Genomic DNA, 23,036 nt, shown 5'->3' with positions numbered 1-23,036 from the left:
CTTTTTTTTATCTTTCCCTCAGAATTTCAGACATTTTGTAAAGGTTGTAGAAATTAGTGCTGGATTTTTTACCAGGTTCTAGAGCAGGCTTCTCGTCTTATCTAATGAGGTAAACACATAATCTTCACTACTCTCTCTTGTCTTCCAAGAAACCGTTTCCTTCTACTATGTGAGCTAATAAGTTCCTTATAAAAAGTTTTCCATCAACCAAACTCTCATTGTTATATGGGGAAGAATGCTTTGAATTCAGGTATTATGCTGTACAACAGTGAATTGGTAGAGACTTCATAATTTTTTCAGGATACGTTGAGCTATAAATGAAGCACCATACCATAATATGTCTTTTGTAGGCCCAAACGTTCTAACCCAAAACTGGCTCTCCCATGGGCACAGCACTTCCTTGCAGCTCTTTCAAGTTCTGCCACAGCCTCTATTATCTTTGTGTTTGGAGTAGGGAAGGTGTCTTTCTTGCCCTTCACTGCCACCTCCGGACCATTCTTCCTATATTTTTCCTAAAACAACTCCATGGTAAAACTACTGTCATTATATTACATCATCCATTACCCCTTCCTCTTGCAAGCCACTTTCTTTGAAGATTTTATCATTGGATGGCTATTACTTTCATAAAATATACTTATGACCTAATTCTTGGTGACACGGATGACACTTCCAATACCCTGGCCTCTCAGTTCCTTGAACTCTTCTGCCAATGTTCTCGTACCCTTCCCCTGCTCCCCCTACTGCCCCATTCACTTTAACCCTCAACTTCCCCAGGCCGTACCCTAGCCTTTGTCATTATCTACAAACTAGAATTCTGCCATTATTTCACCTCTTCTCTTTTGAACCCATTCTCTATTGTCCTGACTCCTATTATTCTTCCATCCTATCAGGACCTACAATCCATCAATAATATTTTTTTCATGATTTCTCATAATCATGTGTTCGATTCCCTCCCTACCCAAGTAAAACCCACAGATCTTTACTAAAATTACTTCCTTGGAGACTTCCATAACATCCCTGCCCTGCCACAATTCATTGTGCTTGCCTTATAAAATCCCAACCTCATAGAAGTCCAATTTTCACCTGTACCTGCACAGCTAAATGTGGCTGAAGAAAAATGCAACTATATGGACTGGACTCACTTTAAATTCACATGTTTGTAAGACTGCCAGACAACAACACCATGTTTCCCTAATTAGTTCCCTCTGTTGCTCTCCTAGTTAACTGTTTGAAACCTTCTCTTCTTCTCTCACCTTTGTTATACCCATCCCTTCACCTTTATTCTTGAGTGATAACCTTTCAGTGTCACTGAGGCAACTGAGGCAATGTGAAAGGAGCTTACAGAACCTCCAGCTACCACATCTCCTTACCTATCTGTGCTTACACACATATATTCTGCCTTCCTTCTTATTATCGTGAATCGACTGTGTTCCTATGGAAGGCTTGTCTATTACACCTTCAGTTTCAAATTCTTCCTCTCTTAATTTTCTTTTGAGTGTAATTCTGCTTGCTGTTTCTGCCAGTTCTCATTCATGGTGTTTTATCAACCGGTATGCCTCAGTATCATTGACTGTGTGCTGGGCACTACCTTTGAGAAATGATTTGTGGAAATAATTTGAGCCCTAGGATGATGGTATATTTTATAGAAGACTTTTGTTTCTGTTAGACATGGGATGGGGGGTACTAGCAGTCTGGAATCATCTTAGTCCAAGTTCAAAGCTTAAGACTCTGAGCTATCTTCATGATGTGAATGAAGCTAGGCTATAGTCTTGTCTCTTCCAGTTTATGTTTACTTTCAGAGTGGAGCCCTTTGAAAACCTAAATCCTCACATTTGATGGGCCACAGATACCAATTTTTGACCCAAGCCCCACGAAGCTACCAAAAGCTGTATTTAGAACACACCCAGGGCAAAAGCAGTTCTAACTGTGTTCATTTCTTTGCTGTCTCCTTCAAAATGTTGGCTTAAAATTTCCTCACTATTTTGTTGGCTATTTGATGCTTTTAACTTGAAAACAAATTTTAAAAGATATTCAGCCTGGCAATTTGAATTACCTCCTTCATTACTGGAAATGGAAACTCTCTGGCTCTATAATTTTCTCTTAAAATCTGATGAAGTTTTAACCACTACTATTCCTCTTAACTGCTCTCGTGAAGCTCACACAGAGCATCATGCTGCTAAATTCAGTAGCCTTTCTCAGGAACCCAGTCGATCCCTTCCTCAGGCAAAATTTTCTTCACTACTGTTCATCTAGTTTTCCTCCTATCAGGGATAGCTTCTTCTCAGTTTTCTTTGCTAGTTTCTCCTCATTTCCCTGATCTCTAAACACTGAAGAGCCCGAAGGCATAGGGTTTAGACCTCAGCTACCTCAGCTTTTCTTTCTCCGCCTAGTCTTTAGGTAGTTGTAAGCAGTCCAGGGGCATTAGATACTATTGATATGCAAATTACGTCCTAATTTTTACCCCTAGCCAGAACCTTTCTCTAATAGCCACCAACCTCCTTGACATTCTTACTTTATGCTGAACAGACATCTCAAATGAGATATATCTAAAACCGAACTCCTGATTTTTCCTCCAAAACTTGCTTCTGCATCTCTCTTACAGCAACTCCACACTTCCATCCATTAGTCAAAAAGCTTAGAGTCATCCTCTATCATTCTATTTCTCTCATAACCCACATCCAAATTATCATCAAGAACTGCTGGCTGTACCTTAAGGCATAGCCAAAGACTTGATCATTTATCCCTTATTCTACTAATTCTAGTCCAGCCTACCGTCATCTCTTAACCTGGATCTTTTTCAGTGGCCTCCTCAATGGTTTCTTTTACTGTTGTCCTCATTATATTTGCAATACATTAGCCAGAATAATATTTCAAAAATTTAAGTCAAATCCTATCATTTCTTTGCTGCAAAACTTTGAATGGCTTCCCACCATATTCAGGATAAAAGCGGGAGTCTTTTGGGTAGTCTGTAAGATCTTACATAATCTGGTTTTTTGGATATCTTTCTGACTTCATTTTCTACCACTTGCCCTTACACACTCTCTTCTGGTCACTGGCCTTTTTGTTAATCCTAGAACATACTACATATACTCCAGTCCCAGGGCCTTTGCATTTGCGTTTGTTCTTTCTGCCTGGAAAGCTCTTTCTCTAGATTTCCTATAGCTTGTACCTTTACCTTCTTCTGATATGGCTCAAATGTCATGTTCTCAGAGATGCCTTATCTAGCTACTATACTTGAAAACTTCACCCCCACTCCATTTTCTATCATATCCCCCTTCCCTGCTGTTTTGTGTTTCTCTATAGCATTTGCTGTCTCCTAGTGATGAAAATATTGTTGGGCATTAAAACCTTTCTGATACCTTGCAATCCATACCACTTAGTTATTTTTCTTACAAAGAAGGCAGACCTTGAATTAGATTTCAGTCATTTGTATGTCTTAAAATGTCTTTGTTACTTTCAATTCGATAGAATTTCATGTTTATGCCATCAAATATGGGAAAGAATCAAACAGAATTACTGTAGGAGGCTGTAACTGTCTATATTAGTTTTTGTAGTAATTTAAGGCAGGAAATATCTATAGAAGTTAAGCATTTTATTAATATAAATAAAATGAATATTTTCATTGCACTTATAGAATGGAAGCTTATGTTTTTGGAGAAGGGTGTGTGTGTTATGTGATGTATATGTGTGTACATATGATTTAAATAAAATATGGACTACTAGTTACCATGTAAGAACATAACATTTTTTTTTCAAATCAGCATATGTGTCATTGCTACATGTAAGTTTTTAGCAAAACATTATAACTACTAATATTGATCGTACAGCTGACCACAGACCCAATAGACATTAAAATTAAATGATATATTACAGCAGACAGGGTTCCCTTATCTATCATTAGATAAATAGAACTGTTCTACTTGCTTTAAAGCTTTTCCTTTATGGTTCTATTCTAAATTCATTTTTGTACCTCTGGTTAATGGATTTGGGGCTATCAGTGTACGAATGAAAAAATTCCAAGAATACCAAACCATCTTCCTACTCACTGACTCTATAGTGATGCATTTAAATTCCATTTTGTGTAAAAGCCATAATTTTAGGAGGTGTGCTGATGGGGGCTCTCCCATGTATATTTTTTTCATGTTATCACCTTTGGCGGACCCGACAGGTACTCCTATTAACCCAAAGGTCAGTCCTCCATATTTTAATTGTTATCATGAATATGATATGTTCCAAACACGACGTGTAAGCAAGTACTATAATTAGGGTGGAGTAAGAAAAGTTGGGGATCAATAAGGATGCATAGAAGACATTTGTAATGTGAACCCTCAGAAAGGGATACTCTGACTTCAGAATCATGTCTCCCTCTAAGAGTATTTGGTTTTTGATAACATTAAAATGCTTTCCTATAAGCGTTTTATCAAAATGATTAAGATTCAAAATGAATATAGTATCAATCTCAGACACACTGAAATGATGGAATTAGACATCAGAGTTTGAGAAAACCAAGAACTTACCATCTGATACTTTGTGTTCACAGTTAAGCAAATCTCTGCAGATTCGTGCTGGGTTATCTCGTGTGCCAAGAGGATTCTTGATGCTGTGCAGTAAATTGCTAAGGTAGTTCAGGGTTTTGGATATCTCTGCACCGTAGTCAATTAGAGTCACTTCAGTATTTTGGTAGTTCTGCCAAGTCATCACAGGAATCATATTAGCAAAAAACCAGAGTAGCCAGCAGCATTATTGAACCCTCATCATCAACATGGACCAAGGCAGAAGAGAAATGTATCTTTGTTGTGTGCGGTGACTTGGGAGTAGGGTGTAAAGATCAGTTTATATTCAAATATAGCCATCTATGTATATTTTATTAAACTGGATCCTAAGTAAGAGATTAAATTCACTCCAAAAGCCTAGTTTTCAAGCTAACATAAAACTTAACAATTATTATGCCCACTGTAGTATATTATTTTTTAAGAAATTATACATTGAATAGAGTTTAGTCAAGAAAAATGAGTAACAGTGATAGATCCCATTTTAAGAAATGGCTAACTTCATTAAACTATTTTCTTCTACAGTATCTAATTCTTTGTTTAAAAATTCCTTAAATGATATTACACCTTTTAAAAATGTTTTCCTTAAAAAAACCCATGCATATATTTCTGCTTATTAAAAATGCTTACTTTGTCCTTGAAAGTAGTTTCATTGCGTTCAATCTGTTTTAAATACAATCTTTGAGATAAAGCCACATTTTGGACTCTGAAAAAACTTTCAGTTTAATTTGTATATTGAGAGTGCCAATGTAAATAAAGCCAGATATATTACCTCCATCTGTAGGGCAGCATGTGATTCAATCAAGGCTTGAATAGCAGCATTGATATCCATTTGTTTCTGTGTAAAACAAAACCATTTGAGATTAGCAGTAACATCAACACTGAGTACTCTAAAGTAAGGGCTGTAAATTCTGAAAGCAGTGCTACTAAAGTATACTAGACTTATTATCTGAAGGGGGTTTGTAACTCTTATGGTTAGACAGATGCTGCAAATTTTGCCTGGATAACTGGAAGGACAATATGCTGCCTTCATCCAAATCTCGAAAGTCTCCTAATTAAAACAGGACCAAAGTCTAGAGCCCTCAAATGAAAAACTATTTGTCACTGCTGCATAAACACACACACACAAGTTACTCAAATGGAAGAAGAATGAAATATGACCCCCTCAGTTAATAAATTGTAAAGTGAAGAATAAATAACTGTAGTAATTTATAACAGTTACATTCTTGGAAGGAAAATATAATAAAATACTACTGTCCTGAGGTAGTCACCACATTCGTTTAATCTGATACTTCTGCGGTCTTAAAAACAATTTCTGAAGTTGGAAAATGCACCATTAGTCCCAAAAGAAATAATACAGCATGAATCCAATCTCCTCCTGCATTTAATAAAAGATATTTTTAGAGAAAGGCTCAGCATAACCATTAGTAAAAGTCTTTTTGTATTTTATTTTTTAAAAAAGCTTGGAGACTAAGAAGCCTGAGTTGGGAGGAAGTTCTGTGAAATGGCATCTGTGTACACAAATCAAGCAATCTGATTTCCTTTAGAACGATTGTGTTCCTAAGATATCTTTTTACTTGGAGGGCCATACAATAAAAACTGTTTTCAACAGATCTCTCATAACTCAAGGCTGGTAATTTGAAAAACTATTTAAAATGATGGGACAATCAATAAAATGCACTCTGCCTTGCCTCAACATGTGGTTTTCATATTGGAAAATAATTGACTCATTCTGTGCATATATACTGCCAAACACTGTGATACATATTGAGGATAAACGGTAAGCTAAAAAGAAAACTGCCCTTGTGAAGCTGAAGTTTAAGGGAGAGAAAGGCACTAATCAGATCTTAAAACCACACAATTACAAATTGTGATATGTGCTATGAAAGAAAAGAAGTGCTTGGACCCATGAAAGAAATTAGGGGGTTTCAATGAAATCTGGAGGATGAGAACTTTGGAAGGAGTAGATGAGGGAAGGTTTCCTTGAGATAGTGACATTTGATCTGAGATCTGAAGATAAATAAGAATTGTTAGGAGAGGGGGTGAGAGAGCTTTCCAGGCAGAGTAACAGCCTTGCACAAAAGCTATGAAAGAGAGAAACATGACCTATTCAAAAAGCAGAAAGGGTCAGCCTAAAAGGTCCTACACGGATTAAATAATTCTGACCATCATGCCTGTGTGAATGAGCAGATTTTGGACATGGGTCACATGTCCAAAATATTTGCACTAAACATGGGCGATTGAATTAAGTACTAAATAATAGCCATCCTTGTATTTTCCAGGTGGTTTGTTATTAGGGCTTTGATCTTAGAAAACATAAGCATTAAGCAGTTCTCAAACTCTTCAGTTTAGGACTTTTTGCACTTTTAAATATTATTAAGGGCCTTAAAAAACTTTTATTTACATGAGTTATAACTTTTGGTATTTACCAAAGTAGAAATTAAAACACAAATTTGTGTTATTGCTTTAAAATAACCCATTATACATTTTTTTAAGTTTATTTATTTATTTTGAGAGAAAGTGAGCACAGGCAGGGGAGGGACAGAGAGAGAGAGAGAGTGAGAGAGAATCCCAAGCAGGCTCTGCTCTGTCAGTGCAGAGTCATGAGATCATGACCTGAGCTGAGATCAAGAGTGGGAGCTTAACCGACTGAGCCACACCCCAACCCATTATATGTTAATACAAATATTTTAAAGTAAAATAATTGTATTTTCCAAAACAAAAAAATCTGAGAAGAATGGTGCTGTTTTATATATTCGTACATATCTTTAATGTCTGGATTGATAGAAGATAGCTAGATTGTCTTATTTCCTTCAGTATTCAATCTGTTATGATATGTTATTTTAGTTGAAATATATGAAGAAAATCTGGCCCTGCAGAGACATGCAGTTGGAAATAGGATTATTTTAGTACTCTTTTCGGATAATTGTGGATATTCTTTGATACTATACCAAACTTGACAAATGATAATTTCTTAAGGGTTAGTTGAAATTTGAAATCTGAAATCAAGTCTATGAACTTTTTGTGCTTTTTTATATTAAAATCTATTGGTCTAACTTGAACTGTGAAAGACTCTTTTATCTACCCATGATACTGTTAACATTGCCCATTGATTATTTAGAAAATAACGGTTCATCAGGGTGCCTGGGTGGCTCAGCTGGTTGGGCGCCGACTTCAGCTCAGGTCATGATCTCATGGGTTCATGGGTTTGGGCCCCTCGACGGGCTCTGTGCTGATAGCTCACAACATGGAGCCTGCTTCAGGTTCTGCGTCTCCCTCTCTCTCTACCCCTCCCCCATGCGCGTGTGCTCTCTCTCTCTCTCAAAAATAAACATTAAAAAAAGAAAAAAGAAAAAAAGAAAATAATGGGTCATGGAATTATGCAGATCTTCCAAATTCTGACACATTTCATTATTAATATCACACAGTTATATTTATTAACACCATCACCAATCTCAGAAAAGTGGAAGTATGGGGAAGCTGTCAAACACATAGTGGTAGATAGAAGTTTTCCCCAATTTTTATTTTTGCTTGAAAGTTTGAGACTTATCATTGGCATCGACTTCTGTCAATAGTTTCCTTGAAATGAGAGGCTTGATTCATTCATGTTTAAGAAAATATCTGCGGAGGGGCGCCTGGGTGGCTCAGTCCATTAAGCGTCTGACTTTGGCTCAGGTCATCTCATGGTTCGTGAGTTCTAGCCCCACATCAGGCTCTGTGCTGACAGATCAGAACCTGGAGCCTGCTTCGGATTCTGTGTCTCCCTCTCTCTCTGCCCCCACCCATGCTTGTGCTCTGTCTCTCTCGCTCAAAAATGAATAAACATTAAAAAAATAATAATAAAAAAAGAAAATATCTGCTGAATACTCATGAGTGTATAATATTGTTAGTCTATCTAGTAAGTATGGTGTTCTATGAAAAGAGCAGCCAGTTCAGTTTGTAACTGAGACAATTGCACAAGTGCTTTTCCTTGAGGTAAATACTATCCCCTTCAGTATGCAGCAGAAGTGTTTTTCTATATGTTCTTCTATTTTGTTCTAGAGATTACTAAAAAGTTGTATACTCAAGATTGGAGATTTAGGAGACAGCAGAAACAGTGGAGTAATGACCTCCCAGAATTTTCTCCCCTATAAAAGCAATGAGAAAACTGGAAAAAATGTCAGAATGAAGTTTTTCAGGACTATGGAAATTAACAAAATGCTTGCAGCAATCTGGGGGGTCATTTATTTAAGAAAAATATCTGAATCTTGGTAAGGGCAGTGAGCTTCATGGAACTTTAATTTGCCCTATTCCCATGTCTTTCTTTTCAGCTCTGTGGTAGCCCTAAAAATACCAACCCATAATTACAGTAAAAACAAGAAGCCAGGAAGTCATGGGGGGAGCAGAATGGGGTTGGAGTTGCTCTAAAGCATCATTTCCAGTGAATTATTATTATTTGACCTGCCTGGTAGTTACCTAGAAGACACCATTTGCAAGGCTGTCTTTATTTTACCTGACTCGCAGCTCATCCAGTGCAAAATACATTTTCCCTAAGAGTGTTTTTCAAAAGCATTTAGAGGGAATTGTTTAACTTTGTGGCTGTCTGGAGCACTGGAAAACAGTTGGGGCAAGCAACAAGCTAACAAAAAGCTTACAAGAGAAAGGTAGGGAATGATGTGTCCCCACAGGAAATCTGAAAAGCTTTGACATATTTCTGGAAATCTAGAAGTCCATGTGCATTTGTAGCATTGTGCATATGCTTAGAAAATATCTAAGCTCTTTCCTCTGGCTTTCAGTCTCTGTGAAATCAGGAAGTTAAAGCTAAGGCATAGTTTTTAATCACCTGGCAGAGCAATGAAGGGGTGCTCCAACATACACAGAGACATTTGTTAAAAACTGGGAGACTTACTGGTTCTGCCATTTAAGGAAATCTCTCTCCACTTGTTAGCTGACCACTAAGCTGAGTAGAGACTTAAGTGGTCACACATGTCAAAGCATAGAGACTTTACAAAATTCAGAAAAGTCAGTAAACAAAATAACATACAACAACAAATATAAACGCAGGGTTGAGGGGAACAATTTTATTTCCAAAAATGCCTCATTATTTTATTTACAATGTACAGTCCTTGACAAAAAAATTACAAGACATGCAAAGAAACATTAAAGTATGGCCCATAAGCAAGCAAACGGGTAATCAGTCAATAGGAGCTGTTCCTGAAGAAGACTAGATGTTGTACTTAGTAGACAAAGACTTTTTAAAGCTATTGTAGATATGTTAAAAAAAAAAAAACTAAAGGAAACAATGTCTATATAACTAAACAAAAGTATGAAAAAGACAAATAAAGAATATCAATTATAAAAAAAGGAAATTATAGAAAAGAACCAAATAGAAATTCTGCAGTTGAAAGGTACAAAAAATGAAATGAAAATTTACTAGAAAGGCTCAATGGTAGATTTCAGTAGACAGAAGAATCAGTGAACTTGAAGATAGGTTTATTGAAATTTTCCAATCAGAAGAGTATACAGATAAAACAGTGAAGAAAATGAACAGAGGCTCTGAAACCTATGGAACACCAACAAAAATACTAACATGTGCATAATGGGAGTCTCAGAAGAGGAAGAGAAAATGGGGCAGAAAGAATATTTCAAGAAATAATAATGGCTGTAAGACAGTGATGAGAGAAATTAAACAAGAAGAAACAAATGGAAAGATATTCCATGGTTATGGATCAAAAGAATATTTTGTTTTGTTTTTTGTTAAAACGTCCATATTACCCAAAGTAATCTACAGAGTCATGAAATCCCTTATCAAAATTCCAATGGCACTTTTCACAGAAATAGAACAAACAATTCTAAAATTTTTAGGAAGACCTTGAATAGTCAAAGACATCTTAAGAAGAAGAACAAAGATGGAGGCATCTTGCTCCCTAATTTCAAGCTAGTAGTAAAAGCCATAGTAATCAAAACAGTATGGTACTGGTATTAAGACTGACACACAGACCAAAGGAACAGAATAGAGAACCCAGAAATAAATCCATGGATATGTGGCCAATTAATTTACAACAAAGGAGCCAAAAATATACAATGAAGTAGGGGCAGTCTCTTCAATAAATGGTATTGGGAAAACTTGACAGGAACATGCAATAGGATGAAACTGGACCACTACCTTACCAGACACAAAAATTAACTCAAAATGGATAAAGACTTGAATGTAAGACCTGAAACCATAAAACTCTTAGAAGAAAACACAGGTAGTAAGTTCTTTGATACCAGTTTTGGTGATAATTTTTTTTGGATTGACACCAAAAGCAAAGGCAACAAAAGCATTGTAAACAAGTGAGATCACATCAAACTAAGAAGTTTCTGCAGAGCAAAAGAAACAATCAGCAGAATGAAAAGGCAACCTACTGAATGGAAGAAAATATTTGCAAATCATATAATTGGATATGTGGTTAATATCCAAAATATACAACTCAATCACAAAACCCTAAAACAATCCAATTAAAAATTGGGCAGAGGATCTGAACTGACATTTTTCCAAAGAAAAAATAGAAATGGCCAACAGGTTTATGAAAAGGTGTTCAACATCATTAATCATAAGGGAAGTGCAACTCAAAACCACAATGAGCTATCATTTCATACCTGTTAGAATGGCTATTATCAAAAGACAACAAATAACAAGTGCTGGAGAGGATGTGGAGAAAAGGAAGCTCTTGTAAACTGTTGGTGGGAATGTAAATTGGTACAGCCACTGTAAAATACAGTATGGAGATCCCCCCCCCCAAATAAATAGAATTACCATATGATCCAGCTAGTCCAATTCTGGGTATTTATCAGAAGAATACAAAAATGCTGATTTGAAAACATATATGCTTTCCTATGTTCACTGCAGCATTATTTACAATAGATAAGAAATGGAGAGAACCTGAACCACCTAAAACTAATGTAATGTTATATGTCAATTATACCTCAATTTAAAAAAGGGAATGGATGAAAAACATTAATGTTTGATGAGAAACATTAATCTACACATCCAAGAAGATCAATGAACTTCCACAGATACATCATAATCAAACTGTTGAAAGATAAAGACAGAGAGAATCTTGAAGGCAGAAACAGAAAAGATTCATTATACCCAAGAGATCCTCAATGAAATTAACAGCTAAATTTTCATAAAAAAATCATAAAGGTAAAAAGGCAGTGGGACAACATATTCAGAGTGCTGAAAGAAAATGACCATCAACCAAGAGTGCTATTTCAAATAAAACTATCTTTCCAAAATAAAGGAAAAATTAAGAAATTCCCAGATAAATAAAAACTAAGAGAATTCATCACTAACAAAACTTCCCTAGAAAAATAATAATTTCAGCCTGAAATTAAAGATTACTAGGCAGAAACTTGAATCCAAATAAAGAAATAAAAAGCACTGCTAAACATAACCATACAGGTAAATATAAATGAGTATAGATTCCATACAGCCAAAACAATCCCGAAAAAGACCGGAGTTGAAGTCCTCACACTTCAATTTCAAAACTTACTACAAAGCTACAGTAATCAAAACAGTATGGTACTGTCATAAAGACAGACCAATAGACTAGAATAGAGTCCAGAGGTAAATCTTTACATATATGGTCAAATGATTTTTGATCAAGATGTCAAGACCATTGAATTGGGAAAGAACAGTTTTCAACAAACAGTGCTGGGAAAATTGATATCCACATATAAGAGAATGAAGTTAGACCCTTATCTTACATCATATACAAAAATTAACTCAAAATAAATCAAAGACTTAAATATAAGAGTTAAACCAATAAACCTCTTAGAAAGCACAGGGGAAAAACTTCATTACATTGGATTTGGCAATGACTTCTTGGATATGACACTAAAAGCAAGGCAAGAAAATAAAAATAGATAAATTGGACTACACTAGAATTAAAAACTTCTGTACAAAGAACACTATCAACAGAGTGAAAAGGCAAACAAAAGGAGAAAATATTTCTATCATATATTGGATAAGGGATTAATATCCAGAATATATAAAGAATTCCTACAACCTAACAACAACAAATAAGCAATCCAATTCAAAAATGGGCGAAGGACTTGAATAGACATTTTCCCAAAGAAGATATATAAGCCAATAAGCACATTAAAAGATGCTCATCTTCAATAATTATTGGGGCAATGCAAATAAAAACCACAAGTAGGTGCCACTTCACACCCATTAGGATGGGTGTTATAAAAACAACAACAACAAATAAAACAATATAACAAGTGTTGGCGGGGATGTAGAGAATTTGGAACCCTGTGCAGTGCTGATGGGAATGTGAAAGGATGCAGCTGCTATAAAATACAGCATAGAGTACCTCAAAAAATTAAACATGGTATTAGTATATGATCCAGCAATGTCATTTGTGGGTGTATACCAAAATGAATTGAAAGGAAAGTCTCAAGCAGATACTGTACACCTATGTTCATAGCAGCATTATTCACAATAACTAAAAAGCAGAAGCAATTCAAATATCTCCCTGGATAAACCAAATGGGGCATGTATACATATACTGGAATATTATTCAGCCTTAAAAGAGGAAAGTCAGACACATGCTGCAACGCTGTAGACATTATGCTAAGTGAAATAAGCTGGTCATAAAAGGACAAACACTGTCACTTATATGTCACAAATATGTACTTATATGTTCCTGGAGTGGTCAAATTAATAGAGACAGAATGGTAGTTTCCAGGTGCTGGGGAAGGGAGGAATTGGGAATTATTGTTTAATGGGTACTGAGCCTCAGTTTTGAAAGAGCAAAAAAGTTCTGGGGATGGGTGGTGGAGATTGTTGTACAACAATGTGAGACCCAAATGTCCATCAACTGATGAATATATACATATATATACATATATGTATTATATGTATATGTATATATATTATATGTATGTATATGTATATGTGTGTGTGTGTGTATATATATATATATATATATATATATATATATATATATATATTCTGGTGATCAGAATCTCAGTGATCAGAAAGAATGAAATCTTGCCATTTGCAACAACATGGATGGAACTAGAGTGAATTATGCTAAGTGAAATAAGTCAGGTAGAGAAAGACAAATATCACATGATTTCCTCATATGTGGAATTTAAGAAACACAACAGATGAATATAGGGGGAGGGAAGCAAAAATAAGATAAAATCAGAGGGAGGAAAACCATAAGAGACTCTTAAATACAGAGAACAGACTGGAGGTTGCTGGAGGGGAGGTGGGTGGTGGGATGGGCATTAAGGAAGGCACTTGTTGGGGTGGGCACTGGGTATTGTGTGTAAAGTGATGAATCACTGGGTTCTACTCCTGGAACCAATACTACACTATATGTTGACTGACTTGAATTTAAATGTTAAAAATGGAAAAAAAGAAAACCCAAAAACCAATGTGAATGTACTGGATACCACTGAACTGTATACTTAAAATGGTTAAAATGTTATGTATATTTTACCAAAACTAACAATAATAAATAAATATGCTCATTATCCCTTACACTTAACCATCCTACTGCTGGGAATTAGTCCTATAGATATGCTGCAAAATGGTATGCATATGGACAGGACATTTGTACTGGTGGTATTAGCAAAAGACTGGAAATAAACACTCATCAACAGAGAAATTAGATGAATAAACTAAAGGGTATTCTTTTTTAAAATTATTTTTGAAAAGTTTATTTATTTTTGAGAGAGAGAGAGAGAGAGAGTACAAGTGGGGGAAAGGCAGAGAGACAGAGGGACAGAGGCTCCAAAGGAGGCTCTGTGCTGACAGCAGAGAAACTGACACAGGGCTCGAACCCACTATGAGATCATGACCTGAACCAAAGTTGGACACTTAACTGACTGAGCCCCCCAGGCACCCCAAACTGCAGGACATTCTTAAGTGAGATGACCATTTTTTATTTTCTCTGAGTGTGGCAGTGACAAATACAGTGACTTTTAGTAGATTAATCGTGTAAAGTATGGTATTTGATGCATACTAAGGTACCAGCAACTTTAAATGCCAACTCATAGGGGAAGGGAAGGAAAAATAAGATAAAAACTAAGATAAGACAGGGAGGCACACGATTAAGATTCTTAAGTACAGAGAACAAACTGAGGGTTACTGGAGGGAGACGGGTTGGGGGATGGACTAAATGGGTGATGGGCATTAAGGAGGGCATTTGTTGAGATGCCCACTGGGCGTTATGATGAATCACTGGGTTCTACTCCTGAAACCAATACTACACTTGTATGTTAATTAACTTGAATTTAAATAAATATATTTAAAAAAATTAAATGTGAACTCAATGAAAAAGGCTTTCCCCCCACCCAACAGGCATTAGAGAAAAGAAATGTCATAAAACTTGGCCACCCATGAAATTTCTTGGCAATACACATATTTGTATAATTTCTAATGTATTCCTAAAGCCTAGCTCATGCCTGGCACATAGTAGGCATTCAATTTGTTGAATTTATGAATGTTTTCCCAAGGATAGTCTTTAGTGAGGGCAGGCCCAGAGAGACTATTATGAGGATCTGCTGGGAAAGTCATTCAGCAATGTCTAAGTACCCACATCTGAGTGTAAAACTCTCATTAGGTGCAGTGAAAGAATCCAAAAGCAGTAGCTCCCTCCATGTACTCTTGTTAGAGAGAACACATTCTCACATGAACATCACTTAAAGTTATAAAAACATGCACATAAAATAGAAGACAGACAATAGGAAGTAATCAGATTGTTGGCACTAATGAGGAGAACTAGGATTCATTATACCCTGGGGGAATGAAATCTTCACAATTCTTTCCCAACTTATTTGAATAAAATGTAGATCCAGTCTGAGCACTCTAGTATTTTGAGGAGAAGTGTTATTTAAAAAAAAATTTTAGGGGCGCCTGCGTGGCTCAGTCGGTTGAGCGCCGACTTCGGCTCAGGTTACGATCTCGCGGTCCGTGAGTTCGAGCCCCGCATCGGGCCCCTGTGCTGACAGCTCAGAGCCCGGAGCCTGTTTCAATTCTGTGTCTCCCTCTCTCTGACCCTCCCCCATTCATGCTCTGTCTCTCTCTGTCTCAAAAATAAATAAACGTTAAAAAAAAATAAATAAATAAATAATAAAAAAAATTTTAAACATTTATTCATTTTTGAGAGACAGAGACAGAGTGTGAGCAGGGGAGGGGCAGAGAGAGAGGGAGACACAGAATCCAAAGCAGGCTCCAGGCTCCGAGTTGTCAGCACAGAGCCTGATGCGGGGCTCGAACCCATGAACTGCGAGATCATGACCTGAGCTGAAGTCTGGCACTTAACTAACTGAGCCACACAGGCACCCCGAGAAGTGTTATTTTAAAGGTGTCTGAAGTCTTAAGATCCCTGGATAGTGTAAACATTGATGGGATAGGAACTGGTTTCATGTCATGCCCCTCCCCATAGTGGAAGTAACCACTTGTTCTAGGGAATCAAAGACTGCACCAGCAGCTTCAGCCTCTAAATTCACCAAACCCGGTTTCACAGTCGACCCACTAATTGTAAATCAGTTGAATACTCCTTATCTCATCTAGTTATTTTTAACGATTACTATTTCCAACCCCCGTCCCAACACACATACTCATCTTGTTCTTCCCTTTACCCCACTGATCATTTTTGGTTAACTTTGCCATCTCGTTGTAGATTTGCTAGTTTCTAAATATCTTACCCATGTACACTAAGGTCTGACCATCACTGTGATAATATCCTCAAATTCCAAAGTACCATCAATATATATTCCTTTTCCTGAAACATTTCCTTTTAGCTATTCTACTTTAGAAACTTGGGCAAGTTACTTTACTTTCATAGGTCTTAAAAAAAAGAAGTTAAACTGGATTAGAGGTTTCCAAGCTTATCTTGACCCATAGCAAGAAATACATTTCTACATCATGATACGGTCCACACAAAAATACATACATTTAACTGAAGTTTTAAAAAATCATATTTATTCTTATTAGGGCTGATAGACTGATTTTTTCTTTTTTATTGAAGTAAAATTCACATAAAATAAAATTCACCATTTTAACCATTTTTAAAGTGTACAATTCAGTTGCTTTTCGTAATTCACTAACTTGTGTTAATGATTACCCCTACTTAATTTTGAAACATTTCTATTACCTCTAAAAGAAACCTCATACCTATTAAGCAGTCATTCACCATATTTTTTCTATTCTATTTAATTTAATTTAATTTAGAAATGATTCTGAATAAGACTCACTAAACTGATCTAAGGAACCACTAACTAATGAGTCATAAGTCAGTCTGAAATAAATGCTACATAAATTACTAAGAAAACGTCTGTCTCTAAGTCTATGATGCTATTCCATTCTAGACATTATTGCCTTCCAAATGAAATATTCTGTCTTAGAGGATTCCCACTGTAATTTTCTAAGAGGTACAACTTGCTTTTGGACTCAATTATTCATTCATTCCATAGATAATCATTAGGGCGTGAATGGAAAAGAAATAAAAAAAAAATAGTTTCTACCCTTCAGAGAGTTCACACTCTAATAATAGAAAGAGACTGGAAGGAAAACGAATGAGTATAAATAAGAAGGGGAAGTGATTGGTTCTACCTTGCAGTGTGATGAGGAGAAGGAATTAAGAAGTTTCAAAGAAGATATGATCATAAATTGACCTCAGAAAGAATATATAGGTATTTTCCCATTGATATTTATACTTCTGCTCTACAAGTCTTCTTCTCAGGGTTAAAATGTCACTTCCTTAAAATAGACTGTGAAAATCCCAGAAAGATAATATAAGGAAACCAGCTTTCATATTGGCCAAGAAGAAGGAAGGCAAAAAGAAAGGAATAAAAGAAGGAAAGAAAGAAACTAATATTTATTAAGTATCTACATACAACATGACAAACACATGTATTTTCTTATTTAATCCTACTAATAATTCCTCAAAGTATATATTCTTATCCACATTTTGTTCAGAATAAACATCTCTCACACTACTTCATTTTGGCTGTATAGGAACACATACAAACATTTCTAAGTGAGACAGGGCTATGGTGCCACAAAGTTTGGTATTTCAGTGTGAAATTTTTCACTAACCACGTCTAATTTGCCAATGATCTTTTAAGACTTGTCCTTTCTTAGGAAGGCAGCTATATCAAAATAATTATAGAGTGGGAAGGCAACTGATGAAGGTATTTGTAACCCAGGCTTTGTGGAGATCCAAGGAAGAATGGAGATAGAGAGTAATTTAAGATTAAATATAGGCATTCCCATTAAAGTGCATGCCAGGGAAGGTTTTGACCCTGTTCAGATGGCCAGAAAGGGGGAGTAATTTTTAAAAATCATGGAGAATGAATCTCCTATTTCCAAGGGGATAATCTTCCTGTGGCATCTTTCTTGAAAGTTACTCTTCACCATGATAAAAAGCTAAGAGGTATGAAGAGTTTCTGGCCTGTTGAGAATAGATCATAGTGATCCAGCAACTAGAACTGTCAGAAATCCAATGGACACCAGTGCAGCATGTGGAAATAAGTAAGGCTAGAAGGCATAGGACTAGGCGTTGTTTGGGATGATGTAGCCAGTGGTGGATCTTCTTTAGGGAGACGATCTGATCAAGGACCATTGTATTTGACAAGCCTGCTGTAGGAGAGGGGCATGGGTGAGGTTGGAGATGGAAGGAGATTCTTGCAGGAAGCAGGAAGACAAATAGATTATTGGGTATGAGAGTGAATGTAAAGCATATGGGAAACCAAACTTGGATCATCAGAGGCCAGGAGATACCAGCTGATAATGAGGCAACAGAAGCATTGCTTCAAAGATAAGGGTAGCAAGCTGTAGGTTGTTATAGATAACAAGCAAATATAGAAGTCTGAAGGCTACTACAGCCATCAGCAACTGAGATGGATTCTTGAAAGCCTAAGAAGTGGATTACTGGTTGTTAGAAAAACATTTAAAAAAAGGAGAGACAGAAATTAGAAGTAGGAAGAAATGGAGGGAGTTAGTATTTTTTGAGTACTTATTATGTCAGGCATTATGCTGAGTGATTTACTTTTTAATTATTATTATTTTTTTTTTATTTTGAGAGAGATAGAGCAAGCAGGGGAGAGGAAGGGAGGGAGGGAAGGAGAGGGAGGGAGGGAGGGAGGGAGGGAGATAGAGAGAGAGAGAGAGAGAGAGAGAGAGAGAGAGGGAGAGAGAGAATCTCAAGCAGGCTCTGCTCTGTCTTGTTTAAGCCATCAGGTCTATGGATAGTTATGGCTATAACAGATTGAGCCACCAGGACATCCCTTTACTTCTCAAAACTCAAATTTAAAACTCAAATCCACCAAGAAAGTAAGACCATCCCCTTTTTAAAGACAAGAAGTCTGAGTCTGAGGCTTAGATTTCATTATTATATCTGGGAAGGGTCTATATCAGATTAGCAAAAGAAACAGAGGTAAGGAAGAGAAACACCTTTTAAACAGGGAGTTAGAATAAGCTTTAAAAAGCTTTAATGTAATATATGAAGATAAAGTAAACAAAACCAAGAAAACTTACTCTTGGGCCAGGTGCTCCAGGTGGACCCTATAACATGACAAATTTTAAAAAGAATTTGTCAGTAGATAATCTCAAACCAGGCAAGCATATAAGCATCACCAGTAAACAGATATAAATGTAAATAAACTCACTGGAGGCCCTGGTTGACCTCTTGGCCCTTGGGGACCCTAGAAGACATGAAGATAAAGTATAATATGTATCTTATGCATATGGTTTGGTATAAACAAGACAACCAAGATTCAACCTCTATCACCGCCTTTCATGTGAGGCAGGTTCTTAAGATTCAAAGTTGTTTTAATATTTTGAAGCTATATGCTCTTTGCACTCAAATATCACACACAATAATGAACAAGCTGGATATTTACTTTCATGTTTTATTGATACTAGACAATGAATTTGTTCATTTTAAAAATCTATTATAAATATAATATTTAAAAATGTTAATACTGCCTAAGTATGTTTTTTCCTGTTATTTCTATATACCATCCACCTAATCAGCAAAGATGAAAATTTTAGTGTTCTTAGATACCTCTTTTTCCTTCAACATCCACCTATAATTTGATTACTACTGTTGAATTCACCACCATATTCATAGTAACAGTCTTAGTTTAGTGTTAATCATGTATTGTAGACTGAATGTTTGTGTTCCCCCAAATTCACATATTAAAGCCCTGATCTTTAGTGTGATGGCATTTGGCTGTGGGGTTTTGGGGAGGTAATTAGATCATGTAGAACCCTTATGTGGAGTCCTTCTAAGAGGAGACACAAGAGAGATGATCTCTCTTTCTACCATATGAGGATATAGCAAGAGGGCCCTTGTCTGCAAACCAAGAAGAGGACCCTCACTTGACATTGAACCTACCAGCACCTTGATCTTGGATTTCAGAGCCTCTACAACTATGAGAAATAATGTTTCTTGTTTAAGCCATCCAGTTTATGGCAATTTGTTATAGCAGCCCAAGCTGACTAAGATATTATGTTTTGCCTGGACTCCTAATATGACATTCTGACTTTATTCTGTCTACTATGCTAACTACACTGTGCTTGTAAAATGGAAATCTAATCAGGTCATTATTTAGTTAAAATGATTCAATAGCTCTTTATTTGTCTAGAGATGATGTAAACTACCTTAAAGTGATAGCTGCCATTTATTGAGAACTTTCTGCATGCCAAGTTGTGTGCTCACTTTCTGAGAACTAACTGTATGCCAACTCATATGCTACATTTCCATTTTACAGTGAAGAAAGTGGCAACCAGCAAATAAGGGACTGAACTAGGATTAAAATGGAAGTCAATTGAATATAAAAGTATATGTTCTTTTTTTTTAATTTTAGAGAGAGAGTGTGTGCAAGTGAGAGAGAGGGGCAAAGGGAGAGAGAGAGAAACCCAAGCAGGCTCTACACTCAGCACAGAGCCTGATGCAAGGCTAGATCCCATGATCCTGGCATCATGACCTGAGCCAAAATCAAGTCAGACGCTCAACCGATTGAGCCACCCAGGCACCTCAAAAATATATGTTCTTAATCAATGTACACCCCTACCTCCTCTTCAAGATCTGGGCCTCACCTCTACTTACTCTCCCCAACACATCCTACACCCCATCTATAACCAACTACTTGTGGATCTCTGCATCTTCAAAATTCTTTCACACATGCATTCTTTTGCATGTGCTATTTCCTTGACCAGGAATACTCCTCCTTACCTTCTCTATCTGTGTAACTCTCATTCCTCTTCCAGTATGTCTTTAAAACTCTATACTTACCTTGCTCACCCATCCCCAGCCACCTCCCTCATGCTCAACTAACCACTTCTCCATTTCCTAGTACATAACACAGTGGAAAATCCCTAGGGATGTTTAAGAATGTCTTAGTCACCTTTTCGTTTCCTGGAACAAGAATAGTGTCTACTTCATAGTAGGTGTTTGAAAATTGCAACTGAATGGATGAATAATGTAAAAAAATTACCTCATATTAATTTAGAAATTAGAATAGTTAAAATGTATGTAGTAAAATGTGAAAAGTTATGTTGAAATTTTTCAAAATGAAACAACAGTAATCATTGTTAAGAATGTCTGCTCAGGCCACTTCGGATCCTCTGTCCCCCTCTCTCTGCCCCTCCCCTGTGCACATGTGCTTGTTCTCTCTCTCTCTCTCTCTCAAAAATAAAGAAAAAATAAACATTAAAAAAAAGAATGCTCAAAATTTAACTTACGTGATGGTCAACTGAATGTTAAAACCATACTGAGCCAAATTCAGATTATGGTTAAAAGATGACAAAAGATCTCTCTTCAGTTGAGATCTGAATAATGTTGATGTCATGCTTGACTTATATTAATTATTTCCAGAGCTGTTGATTCTAAATATACTGTGAAAACTAGAGCAAACAACAGTAACTTAAAAAGGATAGAGCACGCCAGTACCATGCTTGCTGGACATTTCTTAGTTTGCATGGCTTATGCTTATGATTTCAAGTAAAGAATGTACAAAACTTGTACCTCAGAAGCTACGGGATAAATTACAGAAAGGCCATGCTGGAGATGGCCTTTAAAATTGTTTTTAATGTTTATTTATTTTTGAGAGAGAGAGAGAGAGAGAGAGAGAAAGAGAGAGAGAGAGAGACGGTACATGAGCAGAGGAGGGGCAGAGAGAGTGAGACACAGAATCTCAAGTAGGCTCCTGGCTCCGAGCTGTCAGCACCGAGCTCGATGAGGGGCTCAAACTCATGAACCATGAGATCATGACCTGAGCTGAAGTCAGACGCTTAATCAACTGAACCACCCAGGAGTCCCTAGAGATAGTTTTTTAAATATATAGAGGTTCAGAATGAATTTGGCTGTGTAAGTTTCTCTATTCTGGAACAACACTGTAAAAGTAAACCATTGACATTTAACCCCGCTTATTTCTGACATTTGCAAAATCTCACTGGTGGTTCAATACAAAACATGTATCTTATCTGTGACTTTGAAAGAAGAAATTATCGTAGAAAGAAGAAACTATTTCTACTGCAGATTTTATTGGTTTCTTTTCAGCTTGTTACACAAAACAAGTCAAGTCATCACAAATGTCATCAAAAGAAATACTTAAAACCAAACAAGACAGGGCAAGCCAGCCCTAAGAAAACAACTGTCTAGAATGAAGCAATTAGCCAAGTAAAACAAAATATTATTCAACAATATAACATTTATTAGTTTTCTATTCCTTTAGTCCACCATTAAGAAAAAGTGATTCACTCTCTCTAGCTACTATATAAAAAAGTATCTAGGGACACCTGGGTGGCTCATTCGGTTGAGTGTCCGACTTCAGTTCAGGTCATGATCTCACAGCTTGTGAGTTGAAGCCCCACGTAGGGCTCTGTGCTGACAGCTCAGAGCCTGGAGCTTCGGATTCTGTGTCTCCCTCTCTCTCTGCCCCTCCCCTGCTCCACGCTCTGCTTCTTTCTCTCTCTCTCTCTCAAAAATAAACATTAAAAAAAAGTATATGAAGCAGTTTATTATAAAAGCAGTTTATAATAAAACCATGATTGTCTATGTTAATTTCCTAAAGGGAAACTAATTTATGTGAATGGTTATGATGGTTATTTGGCCATAGTCAAAACCCAACCATTGGAAATAGACTTTCTTTCCATTTAATCCCAGAATTTACATTTGATTCTTCAAAAGTAACATATTTTTTCTTACACTTTAAAAAATATTGATAAGTGCATGTCTTTGAACCTGAGTATGTTAGACTTTGACTTTTTGTGAAGGCAATCTTGATTTAATTTCATAATCTTTAGGCTGGCTTAGGTACAGAGAGCTTCTTTATTCTCAGTTATAAATTGAGAAGCTTCCATTGCTTAGCAGCATCCTGGGTCTCTACTCAGTAGGTGTAACTAGAAACTCTTCTTTTTTCCCAGTTGTGACAACCAAGTATGTCTCTACAAATTGCCAAATGTCTCCTGTGGTGTATATGTGGTGGGGGGAT

General features: G+C 36.5%; 1 protein-coding gene across 5 annotated transcripts in view; it reads right to left on the bottom strand.

The window, feature by feature from the left end:
- Positions 1 to 23,036, bottom strand: part of COL24A1 (collagen type XXIV alpha 1 chain) — a 413,859-nt gene that overhangs the window by 9,351 nt on the left and 381,472 nt on the right. For all 5 annotated transcript variants that reach the window (XM_019414025.2, XM_019414026.2, XM_019414023.2 and 2 more), the window contains 4 exons: positions 19,206 to 19,241; positions 19,075 to 19,101; positions 5,323 to 5,388; positions 4,518 to 4,686 (listed from right to left, as the gene is read on the bottom strand). In XM_019414025.2, the coding sequence (XP_019269570.2) occupies positions 4,518 to 4,686; positions 5,323 to 5,388; positions 19,075 to 19,101; positions 19,206 to 19,241 (298 nt within the window). The remainder of the gene's footprint in view (positions 1 to 4,517; positions 4,687 to 5,322; positions 5,389 to 19,074; positions 19,102 to 19,205; positions 19,242 to 23,036) is intronic.

This window comes from Panthera pardus, unplaced genomic scaffold, assembly GCF_024362965.1.
Source record: "Panthera pardus isolate Hobbes unplaced genomic scaffold, ASM2436296v1 HiC_scaffold_11, whole genome shotgun sequence".
Lineage (NCBI taxonomy): Eukaryota > Metazoa > Chordata > Mammalia > Carnivora > Felidae > Panthera > Panthera pardus.
Note: the sequence above shows the minus strand (reverse complement) of the source record. Positions and strands in the feature narration are given on the sequence as shown.